A 22476-nucleotide genomic window follows, 5' to 3' on the forward strand; every position below is an offset into this window, starting at 1 on the left:
CCATGACTTTGTTTGTTGTTTATTCTGCACAAGCAGAATAAAAGCAGAAAAAGACTAACAATTTGATCACAATTTTCATTTAATGTTTCATGAAAAAGAATAAATCATAAAGACTTCTGTAGCGTTGATATTTTAGATATGCTTTTTTTCTTCTTTAATTATTATTATTATTTATATGGGAGACCAAGACTTTATCACATGGGAAAGTTGTCACATATGGCGATATCTCCATGTTCATTAGACTTTCAAAAAATAAAAAACGATGCTAAGAAATATACAGTGGCGTAAAAGGTGTCAACTTGCCCTGGTCTCCCCTATATGACAAAACAACCACAATAACAACAAAAAAGCAAATTAGGTTAGTTCTCATTTTGTTAAAGAAATGACCACTGGGTGGCTGCATTGTACACAAGATTTCAATTGGTTAAATACTCAAGCAAATGATATTTACACTGTTTAGCATTCACACCGACTTTAGAAAACAGATAAAGTGCAAGGTTTGTACTATCCTTTCTAAAATAATTAGTACCTAAGAGAAAATACCAAAGCTTCATATCCACACTGCACCACTTAATTTGTACTGTATTTTGCTTGATTAACACTAATAAGAATGGAGAGGGGAATTAATACATTTGTTTATTTGTTTTTTAAAGATGTTTATATTTATGTAATTTAACAGGTTTGATTTTCTAAAGTAATTTTAAATACATATTTTACCTTTTATATTTGGCCCTGATGGCAGTGGCCAGCTAAATGTGAAATTAAATTAAACTGTTATGATCATAAAGTTTGTCTGAAGGGATCTCTTTGAGCATAAAAATATGTAAAAAAAAAAAAAAAAAAAACAGTACCTTAGACAGCATGGGCCCTACAAAATTATCTAGTTTGAAGTAGGCTTGCTGCGATAGACGGTGTTGGCGGTGATACCGGTGTTAAGCCGTAACACCGGTTACTTCACTTGCCCACAGTCCCTCACCGTAATTTTTTTATTAATTTTTTTAATAGTAATAAAAATAATTTAGTTCAGTTAGAGAACAGACACTACAATTAAAACTGAACACGGCTGCTCAATGCAACACATCGAGCGAACGACAGTCGCGCATCACAGATCAGTTTTTTTTCTTTAACATTTGTTTCTCATTTATTTGGTTCCACAGTATTTGCTAGTTTTTATTTTATTTAAACTGTGTGATTTTCCCCCAAGTGAAAGTAAAATGCGCACGGTGCTTTTACAAGCAAAGGAAAGTGGGAAAACTCAAACAAACTAAAAACAAACAACTGTTTGATGCCGAATTGCCGCAAATTCGAGGAAAAACTCAAATGACCCCACCACCACCACGGTAATACCGGTATTACCGGTGTTGTCACACGTCGATTAACCGGTGGGAAAATTTCCTCACGTCACAATAGTTTGAAGTCGCAATGGTAGTATTCTATTGTGATTACTAAAGAGGATAAAAAGGTAGTGAAACTTTTCATGTGAGTGAATTTATCTGTTTGCTTAAAATAATTTACCAGGTCACATTTGGCTTTTTCCTTAAAAGGCAACTGGATATCAGTAGGTGATGTTTGCTAGGAAGCAGCACTCTACCTAATCTTACCTGCAAATTCTTTTGAAATATAAATGTATGAAATTGAACGAGATGGAACAGAGAATCCAAGTAAGGACTGTAGTACAGATAGTGAGGACCTAACACAAAACAAACATGCTTTACGTATGAAAAAAAAAAAATTACTAGTTGACCCTGTTGGTAGAAGCTAGTGCTGAGCGGAGTTTCTGATGGAAAGCTGGGATTCGTTCCCTGTGTAAAGGCCAGTAGAGAACACAGCGAGGTTTCAACATGCCACGACGAAGATGCAGAGAGCGGTTCAGATTGTAATCAGTTACAGCTTGCAAAAAGATCAGAATCAGTGAGTCACGATTGTCCTCCATTAACTGGTGAAGTGCGTGATGGGCTTTGAATCTGCAGAGTGGGAGAAGGAGAAAGTGAAAAACTTAAGATGCAAACTCGAATTGGGTAAACCACCTGTGCATTTCAGAAAATTGCAGAAAAGGAAGCATGGGTTTAGTGAATATGTGAGGTGTTTTTTTGAGGATCTGAATGTACACCTTAAAGAACTGAAACTGGTCAGTGGTTTGCATTTAATTAATGGTCGCTAAATACATTAGTAGTTAGCCTTTTTCATTTAGTTATAGATAATAAGGACAATTTACTTACCGCCTACACCATGGATCCTTCAGAAGCATTTCAGTAATAACAAAAATTATTTTCCTGGATTGTCCCATGTTTTCAACAATGGTGTCAAGTTGAGAAAAGCCAGGTATTGCATCTCTGTATTCAAGAAAAAAATTGACTTTTTCATCCTCTAGGGGAAGCAAGCTTCGTTCCACCCATGGCCTGTCCTCAGTACTGTGGATGATATATGCATCATATGCATATCTACCCTCAGTAATGCTTTCATCTTTCAGTGACCCCAGCATACGGTTTACCATTATGCTCCAGAAGAATTGGATTCTCCATCCTTGGAAGTGTACCAGGAAAGCGGTGAACAACAACATTAACACTGCTGTGCTACTCAAAATGTACAGTGCCTTAAAAGGTGTCATATCCTTGCAGGACAATGGGTCAAAGCCCATAACAGAGCGGTTAAAGTAGGCATTTGGGGTGTTACAGATATAACTTTGAGGGAGCCCAGGAACGCTGGCATTGGTGGAGTTAAGCCACTCAGAGAACCACAGGATGCTCTCGCAGGTGCAGTCAAAGGGGTTGTGGTCCATGTAGAGTTCTGTCAGGTTGGACAGTGGCGCACCAAATGTGACACGTTGGACAGATGTTATAAGGTTCTTTTGAAGATGCAAATACTTTAAAGACTGTAGGTCATCAAAAACAGAGGCATGCAGCTGATCCAAGAGATTACCACGGAGACTTAGCTCTTGTAACTCAAAGAAGCCGCGCAAAGCATTACGTGGAATCTCATCTAAACCATTGTAATCCAGATCCAGAATAGACAGTTTTGTGGCATCCTTGAGGAACAACACTGGACCACCAGGGTTGGCCGTCTTCCACAACCTAGCCAAGTTGTTGTGCTGCATTTTTAGCACTTTCAGATGGTACAAGCCTTTCAGCAAGTCAGCATTTATGTTTGCAATATTGTTATTACTGAGATCTAGAATTGTGAGGTTGACAAGTGGCCTAAACGGAGATGGTTCAATATCTAGGGTCCCTTTTAGGGCACGGCCAAGCTTTAGAGTCCTTAACGTAGGGACATGGATGAATGATGTATTGGTAAGGGAAATACTTTGCTGGTTTATAGACATGTCAATCTCTTTAATGTTAGAAAGGCCCTCTAACTCATCTCCTTTCAGCTGCTGATTAATGAAATTGTGACCAAGTAGGAGTGTAGTGAGGTTGCCCAAACTTGAAAAGGCCCCAGATGCCAACTTGTTGATACCCATGGCAGTAAGATTAAGAGTCTGAAGGTGTGGAGATTCTTGCAAAGAAGCAAATGTTGTGTTTGTGACAGTCTTCAACCCTGTGATGCTCCAACTCAAATCCATTGTCTTCAGATGCAGAAGCCCAGAAAAGATATGTTCAGTTATCTCTCGGAATGCAGTATTTGCCATGCATAGATGCTCTAATTGAACCAAATGATGGAAAGAGAGGTCATCAATTATTGGCAAGGACGAAGTATGACTCTTAATCAGTGCTTTCTGCAAGTTAAGTTGCCTCAGGTTTCCCAATCCACGGAAGGTGTCCTTAGTTAGGTGTTTAAGGGAGTTATGCTCCAGGGATAAACTTTCCAGTCTGGGAAACCACTGAAAGGTGTCATCAGCAATCTTCGTCATTGTGTTGCTGCTGAGGTCGAGCACTGTGATGTTAGTCTTGTCTAGACCTTGGAAAGTTGTGTTTAAGAGGGTGACCTGTTGAGTGTTCTTAAGGGAAAGGTTTTGCAAAGCTGTGCCAGCAAGTTCTTCATAAAGACTGGTGGTAAACTGAAGGCTGATCTTGCTGTAGTCCAACACTAAGTCAGAGAGTCTAGCAATAGCCTGGAAACAGCCATTCTCTACCTAGGTTAACAAAACAATTGAAAAAGACGACAAAGGTTTGTTGGAGCGAGAACGACAGAGCTAAACCAGGTTTAAGAAACTAGACATTATAGCATTGAGTTTGTTCACATGTAAAGTTATACTCGAGCTACAAATTATTGTTTTTAGTTCAACTTAAATTATTATTATTTTTTTAAAATGCATATAAACATACTAACTGACTGTCCCTTATTTAAAGATTTAGTTCAAGTTGCATTTGTACGTTAATCTAATGCTACAAAAGCACTTAACAATACTACATTTCATAATTAGCATGATGTTTTCAGGTCATAATCAGAGTCAAATGTTATTCAATATTATTTTACAAAGAAAACATCACAGCAAAGTTCAATTGACTGAGCACCAAAAATATAAATGCAGTCCTACAGCTTTCCAAGAAAGATAAGCATAGATGTGAGTAAACACGCACTGTGGCAAGTATGCATGGTAGAATCTGAAATTCTGAAAGAGTTTTATATATAGATACTCATGTGCTTTCAGTGAAAGTAACCTGACATGTGTCACCTTCTGTTCCTCTTACCTTTTTAAGAGACAGAGACGAGAGTATCAGAACCCGAAATGCAGAGGAATTGCTGAGGAATGAGAAGTCGTTTTTTTGCAGTATAGAAATTTCATTTCCAGAGAGAACAAGGGTCACCAGGTTTGGCAGCTGAGGTTGTGTGCCCAGTTTAGCTGATTTAAGTCTGTTCCGAGACACATCTAACCACGTCAAACTCTACATAGGGAGGAAATGTTAATGAAATGTATTATCTATAAGACTATAACAGACTGAAGAAAAAAAAAAAAAGTTTATTCTAGTTAAAGGCCACAGCATAAAATCATTTGCTTATCAATGTTAGTCAGAGTTTTAGACGAAAACATGGTTTAAATCTCTTTTTCTCATTGAACAGGCACAGAGAAAGGAGAGTGTTAATTGTGAACAAACCACTGTGGCTGCACACACAGTATTTTCAGTTACACATTCAATTATTATCATTCCGATGTATTAATACTGATCTTGTCTATTTGGTTTCACACACAATTAATCATAATAGCCTGTCCCTCTGTAAATATTAGCACTAGATAACACTGTAGCTAGGAGGCACCTAACTGAATTATACTTTAAACAAGAACATAAAAAGCCACCTCAAACTTTTTATTGCATTTACATTTTTGCATTTAATATTTACTAAAATATCTTCATAAACATACCTTAAGAACAGAGAAGGGCTCCCCATTTAGCTTCAGCCTATTGTCAGACAGGTCAAGTCGTGTTAATTGAAAACAGTTTTTCAGGTCTTTCTCGCTTATCAAATGCACTTCATTGTGTTGCACATTAAGACTTTGCAGGTGTGGCAGAGAAAGACATAGATCCTCTTCTATGACGGTTATAGAGTTGTAGCTGGCATCTATATGTATCAGATTCGCGTACAAATGCAGAGAAGACAGATTTTTTAGTCTATTGTGAGACACATCCAATGTGGTGATGTTTTGGGGTAAGTCTGTTGGAACTGCAGCCAGATTCATATGACTACAGTCTACTTTGGTATTCCCAATTGTACATTTTGATTTGTGTGGATATCCAGTGCCTGCACATTGGCCATGGAAACACATGCAGAACAAGGGCAACAATATGAGTTTCATCAGTTCCATATATTTTTTTCCTCAAGTCAAGCTGTAATAAACATAACAGTATTATTGACAGCAATATTTCATTCACAGTATGAAAATTTATACACAGTACAATTTGCTAGAAAATAGTTTATGTTAGTTAATAAGTTATAATTTGCTATTGAAGTCATTAAACTGCATGATACTTTTAACAAATACATAATACACGTGAACGTATCTGTTACAAAGTGTAATGCATGTATGATCATCATGGACTTACATGAATTGAGACGATCTAATTTCCCTCGTTCAGCTCCAATATCTGCATGGTTCAAGTGTTTTAAAGTGTGAAGCAACTCAAGACAGTCCTCTTGTATAACCATATAATCTTTGCATGGGGGAAAATAGCCTTCAATAAGGAACAAATCCTCTTTCTTAAGAAGTGAAACAAACAAAGAGGCGGATCCTATCCCGCAGACGTGTCCTAGATATAAAAGTTGGTCACTCAAATTCAACAGAGCTCTAGCGAGTACTTGCACGTCCTCTCATTATTTGAATGCACATTCATCGGATTACAAAATTCTTCATGACAATTGCAATCGCTGGCAGTTTCGTGTGTCCGCGACTAAAAAAAATAATAACCAACTTCCTTATATTATCATATGAACGTGCGATAAATTTCATATCCCTTCTGCTATTCATAATATAGCTTACCATCTCAATATTGTATTGGCCTCAAAAAAAGGAACTGAGTGAACCGAGAGGGATTTCCCCTAGATGAAAAGTAGCTACTTGCTGCAGACTAATAATTAATTGCAATACATATATTTTAGTTCATTTCGATCATTATTAAAATATATAACCGAAATAATCTGCTTGTTTTATATCAATATTCAAACGGAACGTCGCTTTAGCAGTAATTCTGCAAAATGTCCGGATGGTGGCGCCACAGATTTCAAAAGGAGAACACTTTGCAATAACATAATGTTTAATAATTAAAATAAATCTATATTTGAGTACGAATGTGAAAAGATGAATCTCGTAGCTTTGCCAACTATTTAGCCTGCTTGAATGAATATAGTATATTGGATGCTACACACTTTAAATGCACAGACAGCTTTATCTGAATTCCGAGGTAGGCTATGCATGCTTTGTCTATGTCTATAATAACTTTAATTCAAATTTAAATTCGGAAAATGTCATTAGAACTCATCATTTGGTTTCATAAGACTGCAATGAACACCTTGGTGTCAGAGTTCAGCAAATAAATCTTGGTTTTAAAGAATTTAGATTCTGATGCGTGTTGTTGCCTAGCAACTGCTGCAGGAAGTGGAAGGGTACCTGGAATCTGATGACTCATTGACAAACAGCAGGTTACTGCTCTCTGCATCAGTATAGCTCTTGGCCTTGAGACAGGAGACCTTTCAGGATGTTTATTCCATCAGCATTTGTTAAATACAGATAAGGTAATAAAATAGCACCAGATTTGTACTGGTCATGACACTGTGTTTAACTCTCCCTTTTCAATTTCAGCCACATCAGTATAACCTGTCTATTCTTTTTCTTTTATTCCATATATCTCTCCATACTATAGTGACTGAACAATGCTGTACAGGTATTTATGTGTGTGTATTTGTGTCCTTTCATGGTCAGCAATTATTCACTCGACACAAGTGATCAATATTCTGTGTGTGATGCTGGTCAACCTGTGCCTGTTTCGCTGACACAGTTAATAGTAACATGCAGCTATTCTCACAGATAGTTACTGCAGGCAATCCATCACTCCAGACTCCCATACAGACTCTAATGAACGCTCTGTGACTCTGAAAGAATCAGCGGTAGGTAATGCCTTAACCATTAACCAGTCCCACAATGAGCTTTCCTTAGGACGTGCCATTTCTGTGTCTGTAGCTTTAAATGCTAATGATGAGGAGAGAGGCGGGGCAAGGTGGAGGGTGGGTGTGTGGCCTTAACCAGCTTGCGGCCACGGTGCCATGCGCTAATGTTGACAGTGGATGTATGGCAATGGCTAGACACGCAGTCGTTCAAGCTTTTCAGTTTGACCCAGAATCTGATCAAAGACCCAGAATCTGCTTAAAAAAACCTTAGCTATGATTCAGTTGGAAGATGTCTCCAGTACTGCCCCGCGAGCGCGAGGTCTCTCTCCCAGCGCAGTGTCGCCTCTCTCGCCGTCTGTTCTCTGTAGCGAGCGGCAGAGAAGCAGCGCTTTCAGTTTGCCTTAAAGCAGCAGACTCATCAATAAATAATTTACAAAACAACATTTACAAGCACTTGTCGCTTACTGACTGTTTGGACTTTTAAATATGAACATAATTTGTCTGTTAATATGCACAGTTTATTACTCAGACGCAAAACAGTAATATAGCCCAAACCACTGCATATAGTCGCTTTTTAGTGTAAGTTAGATTTATATTGATTTTATCAGACGATGTTGCGATTATGAATCAGGATTTAAGGAGTAAAGTGTGAGTGATTCAGGGTTAACGTATTATTAATGGGTCGTGTTTACTATTTATAATTGTTTTATGTGTGACAACAGAAAATATGTAAATGTGAACAACTTTATTGGGCACTCAGTTGTATTACAGTATGTGACAATTCATAGAGTAGAACAGATCTGAAGTGCCAAAAAACAATGCTTCGCTCGTTTGCAAGCCATGATGTCTCTCGCTCGCCTCGCACGATCTAGATCATTTTCTCATGGGCGGGCAAAGCAGAGAAAGGGGAGGTAACCTTTCCCCGTATGACGACATAAAGGGAAGATTCCAGATTGGGCCATCTGAGCTTTCATTTTCTCAAAGCGAAGCAGGATACCCAGGGCTCGGTTTGCGCATATCACCATTTCTAGCCACTGGGGGACTAGTCAGGCTAGGGGAACTGATATTAATGTTAAATAACCTCATAAAGTGAAATTTTCATGCCATGGGACCTTTAAAATACATTATAGTATTTAATGTGAGACCACTATCAATATTACTTTTTATACAAAATATAGCTGTTGCACAGTATTGCACAGTATCCACCACAACACTGCACTGTAAAAAAAAAAGAAGTTGAGCCAACTTAATATTTTTAGGCAACCCGCTTCAGTAGATTTTTGAGTTTTCTCAATGTGTTAAGTTCATTAAACAAAAAGTTGAGAGTCTCCTACAAAAATAAGTTGAGAGAACTCAAAAATCTGTTGAAGCTGGTTGCCTTAAAATTTTAAGCTGGCTCAACTTTTCTTTTTTTTTTTTTTTACAGTGTGTAATGTCCCTTTAAAAAGTTTGTGTGAAAGATTGTTTAGGTGCTTTCTATGGAAATGTTCAGTTTCATCAGAGCACATGTTGGAGATGAGGGAATTAACATTTTCATCAACAACAAATGAAGAAAAATCAAGATAAATATTGCTTGATCGTTTAATATATTTATTCTACATCATTTCCAAACATGCTGTACCTTCAAGGGTGTTTTAAAAAAGCTAAAAATTTTAAGTTAAATAAGAGTATTTTGCATAAATGAAAAGTATTAATTTAAAGCAAATCAGTGTAGCTATCTTCCATTTTTTCACAAAAAACTACAGAAATGTAATTTCCACCACAATCATTTCCACCACACTGCCCTCAGTGGTGGAAATGACTTTTATGGTTACAAAGAACAATTGATGTTTAATGACTTTGTGAATTGAGTTTAATGAGTGTGATGAGTTTAAGACTTTTTCTAATAAATATCACTGTTTCTCTACATTCACATTAATTCATTGTCATTTCCACAACACCCTGTCATTTCCATCACCACACACATTTTTTAAAAAATATTTAAAAAGTTCTTATCACACATTAAAAATGTATCCACAATTTATGAGATCATGCTCTACTTAATATAACAATTCAAGTTATTTAAGTTATATTTAATTTCTAAAAAGCTAAATTAAATGTCAGAATGTGACAGGTGTACAGTTCAGCATTTGGTCCTTAGGGCAGTTAATTTATCTCAATGACAAATATATAATTATTGTACATTGTGGAAAAACTGGTTACAAAATTGATCTTAGACAATTCTTGTGTGGCATAAGTTATTCTATTTTTAAATAACATTGCAGGTCGAATTTTTTTATTTTAATATTAACAATTTCTCTTGTAATCTGTCCTTTTACAGACCGTAAAACTAGACAAATTATTTAAACTTATGAGACTGTGTTACGTGACTTTTGAATGTTTTTTTTAATTCAACTTCACAAGGCTAAAAGTGCCACTAGTTGAAGAAACGCCCATATACGTTTAAAAAAAAAAAAAGTACCCTCATGGTCTAAAAAAGCAGACTTTATTTTTAAATATAGGCCTGCTTTATTTTATTTAAATTAATTGAAATAGTATTAATTATATTATTAATCAATTTAATTATATTATTAATCAAAGGGATATAGATTACACATAGAGGATGCATTCTCTGCTTGTGAATATGAATAACACAGATTTGGATTCAAATGTTCATCGTATCGTAAACATTTGTATTTATATTTAAAACAATCGTTCCGCCTTATGACCAAACCTGCCTCTATACCTGTTCAGTTCATGCATAAATGAAGTGATAACATAACAGGGTTGGGCGATGTCAACAAATAGCAATTGCTGACAGTTGCCTGTTACATTACAGTACATACAATTTCACTTTCCACATTAACAGAGTTAGGAAAGATGACTGAGGACAATGGCGAATGATTTGTAGATCCTGAGCACCACTGACAATCTAATCTTGTAAAATGTGTGGTAAGTACTGCCGCTCCATAGTACGATCGTGAATCTCAAAATTGAAAGTGAAACTAAAAAGCGATCATGCATTCAAAAGCAGTTCAATGCCAGGCATTGATAGCGGCTCCCTCATGCCCGCAATATACAGTATAATTACCCAATGATATAACTGCGAGAGAAAGTATTGAAATATATATATTTCCTCCCATCTTGTATTTATTCCCTTTAGGGCACTGGTCTCAAACTTAATTCCTGGAGGGCCACAGCTCTGCACAGTTTAGCTCCAACGAGCTCCAAATCACACCTGCTTGGAAGTTTCTAGTAATCCTGAAGACCTTGATTAGCTGGATCAGGTGTGTTTGATTAGGGTTGGAGCTAAACTGTGCAGAGCTGTGGCCCTCCAGGAATTTTGTTTGAGACCAATGCTTTAGGGAAATCTCCTCCTTTTATCTCTTCTCTCAACAATCTCTTTCAGTTTGTTATTCCAAAGCATTTTTACAGAAAGATACAACCCTTGATGACCTTGAAGTGAGGCCAGTTTTGTATACCTCAGTCTATACTATATGCTGCTTACACTGTCTGTATATTCTACATCAATACATACATCGGTATATTTATTATATTGTACATCTGTACCAAGCACTGTAAACGGTTGTGCTGTAATTACTCAATGCAGTATGCATTGCATTCTCTATGCTAGTCTAGTGTACAAGTGCATCTCAATAAATCAGAATGTCATGGAAAAGTTTATTTATTTCAGTAATTCAACTCAAATTGTGAAATTTGTGTATTAAATAAATTCAATGCACACAGACTGAAGTAGTTTAAGTCTTTGGTTCTTTTAATTGTGATGATTTAGGCTGACATTTAACAAAAACCCACCAACTCAACAAATTAGAATACTTCATAAGACCAATAAAAAAAAAAAATTTTTATAGCAAATTGTTGGCCTTCTGGAAAGTATGTTCATTTTCTGTATATGTACTCAATACTTGGTAGGGGCTCCGTTTGCTTTAATTCAATTCGGCGTGGCATGGAGGTGATCAGTTTGTGGCACTGCTGAGGTGGTATGGAAGCCCAGGTTGCTTTGATAGCAGCCTTCAGGTCATCTGCATTGTTGTGGTGTCTCTCATCTTCCTCTTGACAATAACCCATAGATTCTCAATGGGGTTCAGGTCAGGCGAGTTTGCTGGCCAATCAAGCACAGTAACACCATGGTCATTGAACCAGCTTTCGGTACCTTTGGCAGTGTGGGCAGGTGCCAGGTCCTGCTGGAAAATTAAATCAGCATCTCCATAAAGCTTGTCAGCAGAAAGAAGCATGACATGGTCTAAAATGTCCTGGTAGATGGCTGTATTGACTGTGGACTTCAGAAAACACAGTGGACCAACACCAGCAGATGACATGGCAGCCCAAATCATCACTGACTGTGGAAACTTCACACTGGACTTCAAGCAACATGGATTCTGTGCCTCTCCACTCTTCCTCCAGACTCTGGGACCTTGATTTCCAAATTAAATGCAAAATTTACTTTCATCTGAAAAGAGGACTTTGGACCACTGAGCAACAGTCCAGTTCTTTTTCTCCACAGCCCAGGTAAGACACTTCTGACATTGTCTCTGGTTCAGAAGTGGCTTGGTAGCCCTTTTCCTGAAGACGTCTGAGCGTGGTGACTCTTGATGCACTGACTCCAGCTTCAGTCCACTCCTTGTGAAGCTCTCCCAAGTGTTTGAATCAGCTTTGCTTGACAGTATTCTCAAGCTTGCGGTCATCTCTGTTGCTTGTGCACCTTTTCCTACCCAAATTATTCCTTCCAGTCAACTTTGCATTGAATATGCTTTGATACAGCACTCTGTAAACAGCCACACCTTTCAGTAATGACCCTCTGTGACTTACCCTCTTTGTGGAGGGCGTCAATGTTCGTCTTCTGGATCATTGCCAAATCAGCAGTCTTCTCCATTATTGTGGTTTCAAAGAACAAGAGATACCCAGAATTTATACTGTAGGGATGGTCATTAATTGAAACTCAAATGTAAATATTGGAATATTTTGAGATACTGATTTTTGACTTTCATGAGCTGTAAGCGCTAATCATCAAAATTAAAACAAAAAAAACTTTTGAAATGTTTTACTTTACATGCAATGAATCTAAATTATATGAAAGTTTCACTTTTTGAAATAACTTACAAGAAAAAATTAACTTTTACGACATTCTAATTTATTGAGATGCACCTGTATATTCCATCTGGGCAGTAAAGTCAAAACGCAGTATGCTCAGGAATTTTATTGTTATTCTTATTATTGTAAATGTGGAAAACAATTTGTACTGCTTAATATTTTATAGAAACACATTGTATGCACACATATGATACACTAACAGTCAAAAGTTTGGGGTGAAAAAAAATGTAAAAGAAAGAAGAAATTTATACTTTTATTCAGCAAGGATGCATTAAATTGATTAAAAATAACAGGAAAGTTAATAATGTTAAAAATATATATATTTATCAAAGAAAAGTAATGGCTGAAAATTCAGCTGTGGCATCACAGGAATAAATTTAACTTTTTAATATGCTACTGTAGAAAACAACTCTTTTAAAGGTGACATGAAAATCTGACTTTTCCAGGTTTTAAGTGCTATAATCAGGTCCCCGGTGCATCTACCAACCAAGGAAACATGAAAAAGATTAACCCAGTAACTTTTTTTCGGTAAGCCTTTTTCTGCAAGCGTCTGAAAAAACAATTTTCAGATTTCGCTCCCCTAGTGACGTTGCAAAGGGATCTCATTATAATATTACTGCCCCATAATCTGTAAATTTCCACCCACGGCGCCTTCATTTTGATTTCGCAAGCAACAACGGTGAACCATGCCCTTACCAAAAAGTAGTATACTTCAAGTTTATTTTATTAAGTATGCTTAAGTAAAGGTCAAGTGTATTTTTAAGTATAGTTTATGAGTATACAAATGTCAGTGTACTAGTAGTATTGTAAGTGTACTATTTCAATACTACTTGGGACTAAATTGGCCCACTTTCTAGTATATAAAAGTATACTTTTAAGTATACTTTAAGCATAACAGTAGTACACTTTGAGTACACAACTAGTTTACATCAATGTTTTTAGCTTGTACTACAATTATACTAAAAGTGAACTTATAGGTATACTGTTAGTTTACTAATTAAATACTTGTAGTAGCATTTTTAGTACACTTTGAAGTATAGTCTCAGTAAACAACTAGTTTAGTAGTTTTATACTGAAAGTATACTCGTAAATTTTTTTAAGTGAACTTTACATCATACTTTAAGTATACTACTATGTCCCTATAAGGTATTAATTTGTATAGGCTATATTTTGTTATATGAATATCTGAACATACAAAACATCAAAAGAAAGAACAGTATTTGCTTGTAAACAGAAATATTTTATTCTAGTTTCATGCACTTTTTTAAACACTTGAATGTGGGTAAGTTTCATAAATAAAAAAATAAAGAAATAAACAACATTTTGAACAAAAAGCTGAAAAAAAGACTATGAATTGGATTCAGAATGATAATCAAAACGTAGGTGGAGTCGATCAACACCCCAAAGCTTGACAGTCATTATTACCTCTTCATCAGTTGACATTTTATTCCATAACGTTAAACAGTTTTGATGCTGTTTATGTCTAATGATCGTGTTAGATTACCTTGTTGATGTCACGCCCCTGAACTGTTTTTGTTGTATTTTTGCTCCACGTGTGCTCTGTGACCCAGTTTCTGTCTCCCGTTGATTGTTGATTTGTTTCCAGGTGTGTCTCCTTTCGTCCCTCATTATCCTGTCTTTAAAAGCCCCAGTCTGTTCAGTTAGTGTTTGTCGGGTCTCTATCGTCTTGCTTGTGTGTCTCTGCTGTTTCCTTGTGGATTACTCCTGTGTTCTGGAATATAATAAAGACTATTCGTTTGATCTGTTGCCATTTGTCGGTACAGAGATCTGCACTGTGGCCTTTACAGACTGAGGGATGTAGATGAAAAATATTCCTACAGGGAGAGAGGAAGAAAAGAGAGGTTTTGAGAAAATTCATGGACAATTAAGTAAGAGAGAAAGCAAACTGAGAGAGCGAGAGCAAACCTTGCAGAAATCAGCAGTGCACTGGAGTCAGCAATGGAGAGGAAGACAGAGAGAGCTGTTGTGGGAGAACATTACTGTCACATTCACAAGCTGGACTCTACTTATGAAGAAACACATACTTGGATACAGTAGGACATTTCTTTATGTCCACGTGTCAAAGTCCACTCATGAAGATGGAATAAACACAATGACTACAGATAAATCACAGTACGTTTCAGAAAGACTAACAGAGAGAGCTAATGAATGCCTAACAGTGGTTTTGAAGTGATCCCTCAATCTGAGCATTACATATACACACATACAATATACAAAGTCTTTGGATTTGGATTTTACTGCAACTTTAGACAAGGTAAGAGATCTGGGAGCTTGAGATCGATCGATCGATCGATCTATCTATCTATCTATCTATCTATCTATCTATCTATCTATCTATCTATCTATCTATCTATCTATCTATCTATCTATCTATCTATCTATCTATCTATCTATCTATCTATCTATCTATCTATCTATCTATCTATCTATCTATCTATCTATCTATCTAATGCATGTGTGTTTACACTTTTCCTAGAGTATTACACTGCGGTAGCAAGCCGCATTCTCATTTGCTGACAAATGGTGTTTAGAGGTCATCTTACTCTATTGTATGTGCTTGTGGACGTGCAAAGTGGTGATGTTGTGCTGAAAAAAGGAATTGCTGTGGGTTAATAATGGTGGGCAATTTCATTCCTTCTTAAGTAATGGTGATGAAATAGATGCAGACATGTAGACGAGGCAGATCTACCGTCGATATCTAATAACTGAAAATGTCTCAGCAGAGCATCAATCACCTGATAAAATGTCTTTTCAGTGGAAGGTCAGGAAGACGTTACAGCATGGGCCATAAACCCTCGTAGCTTTATATGTGGATAATTGGTAGAGCCGGTGCTTTGTGATGACGTGTGTATGTGTGTGAAAACAATAGCTCATGGTGTTTTTTTCACATCAGGGGCTGCAGTTTAAGCCAATTGCTGACTCAGCCACACAAACACACACACTCACTCACACACACATAATGTGCCCCCTGGGGCAGCAGGGCATCAATTCTACACCCAGATCAGCAGTATAGCTCAGCACAGAACAGAGCAGAAACACAGCCTCTAATACAACACAAAACAGCAAGAGTAACATTAAACTGTATAGGAAACACCAGTCAGATTTCATTGAAGGATTTGCTTGAAATGGTCTGATTTATAGAAAGGCCCTGGACTATCCTTACATCTCATTTTTCTGTTGAGATTGACTTAACTTACTTTGTGTTTGGGGTCCCAGAGCCCCCAATAATGTATGTGTAAAATAATTATAATCATTTTAACACCATTTTTTCCTCCTTCTTTATGTAAATCTTGTGAATAAAAAAGACCACTGAAAAATAGGCGAATTAGAACATAATACCGAGTCAGGATCACTAATAGTTACGCCCCCAACTTTTGCATATGTAGACCCGCCCATGGTCTAGGCCAGCTGCCAGCCGAACCATCATAAGTTCTGCATGTATTGTGAAGAATCAAGCGAGGACAACAGCGAAAATGGCAGATCATGGAAATAAATGTTATGTTCCAGGCTGTGCAGGGGATGTGAAGTGCAGGGATGAGATAAGATTTCACTTACCACATATACAGGGTAAGGAGAGATGGCTGAAGATGATGGCGAATGATTTACAGATCTTGAGCACCACTGACAAGCATCTGATCTTGTAAAATATGTGGTAAGTATACTGCTGCTCCATAGTATAAACAGAGTTTGTGCGATCGCGAATCTCGAAAGCGAAAGTTAAAGTAAAAAGCGATTGTGCATTTGAAAGCAGTTTCAGTGCCCCGCATATTAATAGCGGCTCCCTGATGCTCGCATTTTTTTTATACAGTATAATTACCCGATGATATAACTGCGAGATAAAGTATTGAAATATATGTTCCCTGTGTTTCCTTCCTGCTGTGTGAGCTACTGAAATGAGCTGCACTGTGAAACAGCCAATCAGAGCAGAGCTCAACATTATTATTCATGACCCTTCCAAATATGCCAGTAACAGACCATTTAATTCTAGGGAGAAATCCTAGGGTTGTAAATGCACATGTAAAACCGTTTCTGGAGAATTTTTGCAGTTACCTAAGCAATACCTTCTATGCAGATATCAGAGAACAATTTAAAATATTGTATCAATGCAGTCTAGGGGAAGGGGAGGTAGGGGAAGTCGTGGCCTAATGGTTAGAGAGTTGGACTCGTGATCCAAAGGTTGCGGGTTCGAGTCTCCGGCCGGCAGGAATTGTAGGTGGGGGGAGTGAATGTCCAGCGCTCTCTCCACCCTCAATACCACGACTGAGGTGCCCTTGAGCAAGGCACTGAACCCCCAACTGCTCCCCGGGCGCCGCAGTACTGGCTGCCCACTGCTCCGGGTGTGTGTTCACTGCTGTGCGTGTGCACGTTGGATGGGTTAAATGCAGAGCACGAATTCCGAGTATGGGTCACCATACTTGGCTGAATGTCACTTCACTATGGCACCTTTAACACCGTTAACGCAGGGGCGGAGCCTGGGGTTGGCCACCCCACTCATAACTGCTACTTCGATCTCTTTTTTTCTTGACAAGTGCATTTATTCAGTTGCAGAACGTCTTTACGATCAATCAATCCGGAGACGTTTCAGACGCACGCTCCAACTTCACTTCAGCGCTAGGCGCGAGTCAAACGAGCACGGAAACGGTACTGTGTTTCAAAACTGTCCTGGAGAAGCCCAGCACTGTCTCACTCATCTAACACACCCGATTCAACTCGTCAGTTCATTAGTAGAGACTGAAATGGGTCAGAAAAGTTCAAGAGATTTGAGAAAAAATACTATGTGTGTCAGATCTGCATCACGATCAGCAGCGGCAGCTCTTAAAGAAATAGAAGCCAAAACAACCTAATAACCAGCTGCTGTGATCACTATAAATCAAGAACAAAATAATAATAAAAAAGGAGATCAATAACTTTTATAGCTTTAAGGATTCATCTGTATTTAGTTTGATAACTTAATTCAATTTCTGTATATTTCTGCTGAGGGGCATAGGTAGCTAAATATGACATTTATTATAGGCTAATGGGTTTATGTGAAGATTGTTTAAAGTTAACTTAAATGAGAAGTTATTTTTAAAGTCTAATAAATGTTAAAATTGATAGCTCTTAATTATAATGTAATGTTGAATAGCTAGTCTGAATGGTTAAATATTAGGAGGAATTTCTTTATAGAGAAATCAGTATTAATTGGTCTCAGTGATCCATGGCCTAAATTGTGCGATTAATTAGTAGATTTTTTTTAATCATTTGACAGCACTATTTTTCATATATTACTATCATTATTACTGTTGTTGTTGCTGCTGTATTTAATAACTATATAATTATATATAATTATAATTAATATTTTAATTTTAATATTAAAATGTGTGTATTTTGTTTAGTCATTTCTCATAAAAAAAATATGAAGTCAAATAAAATTTTAATTAAATAAATTATAAATAATATAATAAAGGGCATTATTATTGCTGTTGTATTTAATCATTATCAGTTATTAATATATTAATCATAACAAGTTCATATGTTTAGTTATCATAAAATTAATAAAAATGGAAATAATTTTATAGTTGTTGAATTTAATCATTATAAGTTAATGATATTTAATTTTTTCAATAGATTGTTAAAAAATCAAGAATTACGGAAAATATGTATCTTTTGAGCCAATGTGTCAAATTTAGGAATGTTTTTTGAGCTATCAAGTATCATAGTAATAAAATGAGAGTTAACATCATACAGTTAGTCTGATTTACAAGTACAGGAAATGAGCATTTCATAAGGCTGTTGTATTGTATTTAACTTTTTCTGTTAAGTATTATTTCTTGATTTATCATTTTGGGAAGGTCAGATGTAACAAATGCTATGAAACATGCTCCTTTTCTCTGATTAGTTAAAGGAAGTTGCACAGTAGTTGACCCTCCCAGGAAATTCCACTTTGTTTGCCGTGGAATGTGCTGGAATTCATTCTTTGATCCATTCATTGCATTTTTGTCCTGCCAGACTTCTGTATCTGTGAAAAACTTATCCGTCCTCAATCCCTTTTTGGTTATGATGGCGATAATGTGAGTATAATAGGATAATGCTTTTAGTCATATGACAGAAGATACATAGAGCTGCTACCAAAGAAGGGAAAGAAAAGAAACCCGATTCCATTCAGTACAGCTGCTCAGAAGCCCCCTAAACCTGTTCATCAGACTGAAAAAAGTCATTTATCATGCCAAACAAAGATTTAGATGGAGAATGAGAAATTGTATATTTGGATTTTTTTACAAAGGATAATAAATTTCCGATTGTGATGTCTCTTTTGTGGTTTTCTAGAATTGATTGAGCCATTAACTAATTACTAACCAGTGAAAAAGTCAGCCCACTTGACCTTGTACTGTATCTCCCTCTTGGTTACCATGAATTTGATATGTAGGATGTGTTCATGGATCAATGTTTCTGCATTCCAAACAAACATACTCAAATACATAACCTTCACCTATAGTCTGTTCTTCTGTAGTAATTGTGATCGGTAACACTTTATTACACATATGTAACACTGCCTAATTACAGGCTGTTCCATAACTTAGTTACATGGTAAGTACATTTATTTCATGTTAGTACAATGGCTAATACTAATAACTTAATTAGGTTATTACTCTGTATTATGACACCTTAAAATAAAGTGTTACCTTAAGTAGCTTATGTTTGTGTAATGTGATGTAATTGTAATGTAATTAGAAAGGTATTACATGTTTTTAAGCTGTGTACTGGTGGGTTAAATCAAACTAAGGTGCAGCTGGATAGTATAGATACACATGAAGTACACTTAAGTACAATCTTGATACACTTTAAGTAGCTTATGTCTGTGTACTTACATTTATAATTACGTTGTATAAAGTCTGCAACACATATGTAACAATCTTTTGGTTACATAAGTAGCTGTGTAACAGACTCGGTCTGTTTCATTTGTGTAACAGTATAGCTGCCTATTACATCTGCATAATTACAAACTGTAAGTACAGGCTGTTCCATAACTTGGTTACATGGTAAGTACATTTTATTTCATGTAAGTACAACGGCTACTACCAAGTAATAAACTAGGTAATTGCTCTGTATTATGGACACCTTAAAATAAAGTGTTACCTTGTGGGCTTACAAAGCCAGACCTTTGACTAAACACCATACAGTCTGGTCTGCACTGGAACCTATTCTGGCCAAGAACCATGACACGAAGAGACCATCTTTGACATGTAAAGTCACCATTAATTTTGGTGTTATGGGCCATGTTGCAGGAAATAATTTATATCACAATAATGGCATGAAAATAAATATTTAAAGTAATATATATAATTGTGAATTTATATCTTAGAATTGTGACTTGCAGTATTTTATAATTGGAATTTTATATCTCACAATGTTACTTTATCTTCTAACAACTGTGACTTTGATCTCGTAATTTCTGTTTTAATTCTTGTAATTGTTGTAATTTTAGAATTGCAACTTTATATCTCCCAATTGTGAAATTTTTCTCATAATTTTGACTTGTTTTTCTCATGGTTTTTCTTGTAATTACCGCTTTATTTCTTGTAATTCTGACTTCACCGTATCTCTCAACGTGACTTTATATGTTTCTCATAATTGTGACATTTTATCTCACTCCGTGATTTTCTTTACATTATTTACAACTTTACACAGTATTTCAGAATTGCAACTAATTGCAGTGTGATTCTTGAAATTGCAACTTTTTTTCATAATTGGGACTTTCTTTTCTTTTCTTTTTTCTTTTTTTTCTTTTAAATTTGTGGAAGTATACCATTCATCTTGGCAATATCTAGATATCTATTTGTCTTGCTAAAAAGTATCTCAAACAAAACTGAGCATAAATATTTAATTCCACAAACCTGGCAAATGCAATGATTATTTCATCCTCAAAAGTACTTGTTGTACATTTTAAAGACAATTGTTTCCAGGCAGACTAATAAAAAAAAACCTTGTCCTAACCTAAATATAAAATCTGTCTGACAGGAATGTTATTCCAGGATCAAGAAGGATGTTGACGTGGGAACACATCCTATTTGGCCAAATCAAAGCCTTTCGTCTCCATATGTGATTTAAGAGAGATATGCTCTAACAGTCATGCAAATCAGGCAGACTCTCACACAATGCTTTACTACAAAAGACATAATGTTGTGTTTTCTGTTTTGTGTGTCTGTGCAAGTGTGTGGGTGTGTTTACATTCATATTGTGGCGGAGCAATCCAATTGTCAGCTCCATCTCCTTATGCCAGTGTGCTACAGTGCTGATCCCCAGCATCTGTACTGCTAATGAGAGAGCGGCAGAGATCAGGGAAAAAGCTTATTTTTTCTTGAGGAAATTAATCTAAGTACAGTTCACTGTAAATGACCTGCAGCTCTAAACAGTGTGCATATGCCCAGAGTGAGTGTGTGCGGGTCTCTCGCTGTCTGAGTGTGTAGGTGCTAGCTGGCATAAGTGTGGGAGAGATGCTGATTGCTAAGTGCTGCTGAGAGCCGGCTCTATTATTATGCTCTATTATTATGCTCTATTATTCTGCAGAGGTGGCTTTGATGCCTTGTGAGTGAAGTATGCTAAGTGTGAGTGTGTGAACCACACCCTGGCATGGCAGACCATTTATTCCAGAAATTTATTTTTACATTCACAGACACAGGATGTGTGTTACTTTAAATTACCAAAAAATGGTCAAGCCAAAATGTGTGCGTGTGTGTGTGTGTATGTGTGCGCGCGCGTTTTATTTTATTTTATTTTTTTTGACAAATGAGGACATAAATTTGTATAATGACACGGGTATGACATGGGTATTAGAAGTTGAAGGTGACTTATGAGGACATTGCCCCATGTCCTCACTTTTCAAAACGCTTATAAATCATAAGCAATCATAAATCAGTTTTTTGGGGAAAAGTAGAAATGCACAGTCTCCTGTGAGGGCTAAGTTTAGGTGTAGGGTAGGTGTAGGGCAAAAGCACATACAGTATAAAAACTATTACGCCTATGGGATGTCCCCAAAAACAAACAAACGTGTGTGTGTGTGTGTGAGGGCAAAAATGCCTGCAAGCAAGTTTGGAAAACAATTAGTTACTTTTTAGAAAAAAACGCTATAATTAAAAAAAAAAATGCTTCTATCAATCAATCAGCCAATACGTCTGTCTGTCTGTCTGTCTGTCTGTCTATCTATCTATAGTGTTGTGAAAAAGTGTTGGCCCCCTTCCTTTTTTTTTTTTTTTTTTTTATTGCATGTTTGTCACACTTTAATGTTTCAGATCATCAAACAAATTTAAATATTAATCAAAGATAACACAAGTAAACACAACATGCAGTTTTTAAATGAAGGGGTTTTTTTATGAAGGGAAAACAAAATCCAAACCCACATGGCCCTGTGTGAAAAATAGTTTCAGTGATGGTCTGGGTCTGTTTTGCTGCTTCAGGACCTGGAAGACTTGCTGTGATAAATGGAACCATGAATTCAGCTGTCTACCAAAAAATCCTGAAGGACAATGTCCGGCCATCTGTTCGTGACCTCACGCTGAAGCGAACTTGGGTTCTGCAGCAGGACAATGATCCAAAACACACCAGCAAATCCACCTCTGCATGGCTGAAGAAAAACAAAATGAAGACTTTGGAGTGGCCTAGTCAAAGTCCTGACCTGAATCCTATTGAGATGCTGTGGCATGACCTTAAAAAGCCGGTTCATGCTCGAAAACCCTCCAATGTGGCTGAATTACAACAATTCTGCCAAGATGAGTGGGCCAAAATTCCTCCACAGCGCTGTAAAAGACTCATTGCAAGTTATCGCAAACGCTTGATTGCAGTTGTTGCTGC

General features: G+C 36.7%; 1 protein-coding gene across 1 annotated transcript; it reads right to left on the reverse strand.

Annotated features, from left to right (window-relative positions):
- Positions 1–63: 63 nt before the first annotated feature.
- On the reverse strand, positions 64–6075 carry LOC306873990 (toll-like receptor 3). The gene is made up of 5 exons (XM_079423631.1): positions 5979–6075; positions 5300–5762; positions 4629–4823; positions 2220–4069; positions 64–1964 (listed from the first exon to the last, which is right to left on the reverse strand). Exons 2-5 carry the CDS (start codon positions 5738–5740, stop codon positions 1736–1738), a joined length of 2715 nt encoding a protein of 904 aa, XP_079279757.1. The 5' UTR covers positions 5741–5762; positions 5979–6075; the 3' UTR covers positions 64–1735.
- Between the last annotated feature and the right edge of the window lie 16401 nt (positions 6076–22476).

This window comes from Barbus barbus (assembly GCF_936440315.1).
Source record: "Barbus barbus genome assembly, chromosome: 8".
NCBI classification, from domain to species: Eukaryota; Metazoa; Chordata; class Actinopteri; order Cypriniformes; family Cyprinidae; genus Barbus; species Barbus barbus.

What these genes read in the sequence shown, in the direction of transcription:
- LOC306873990 (XM_079423631.1), bottom strand. Translation starts at nt 5,740, where the DNA reads ATGGAACTGATGAAACTCATATTGTTGCCCTTGTTCTGCATGTGTTTC. An exon ending in AGCCCTTCTCTGTTCTTAAG is followed by an intron (nt 4,824 to 5,299) that starts GTATGTTTATGA and finishes CTCCCTATGTAG; the next exon opens with AGTTTGACGTGGTTAGATGT. An exon ending in AAGGATCCATGGTGTAGGCG is followed by an intron (nt 1,965 to 2,219) that starts GTAAGTAAATTG and finishes CCCACTCTGCAG; the next exon opens with ATTCAAAGCCCATCACGCAC.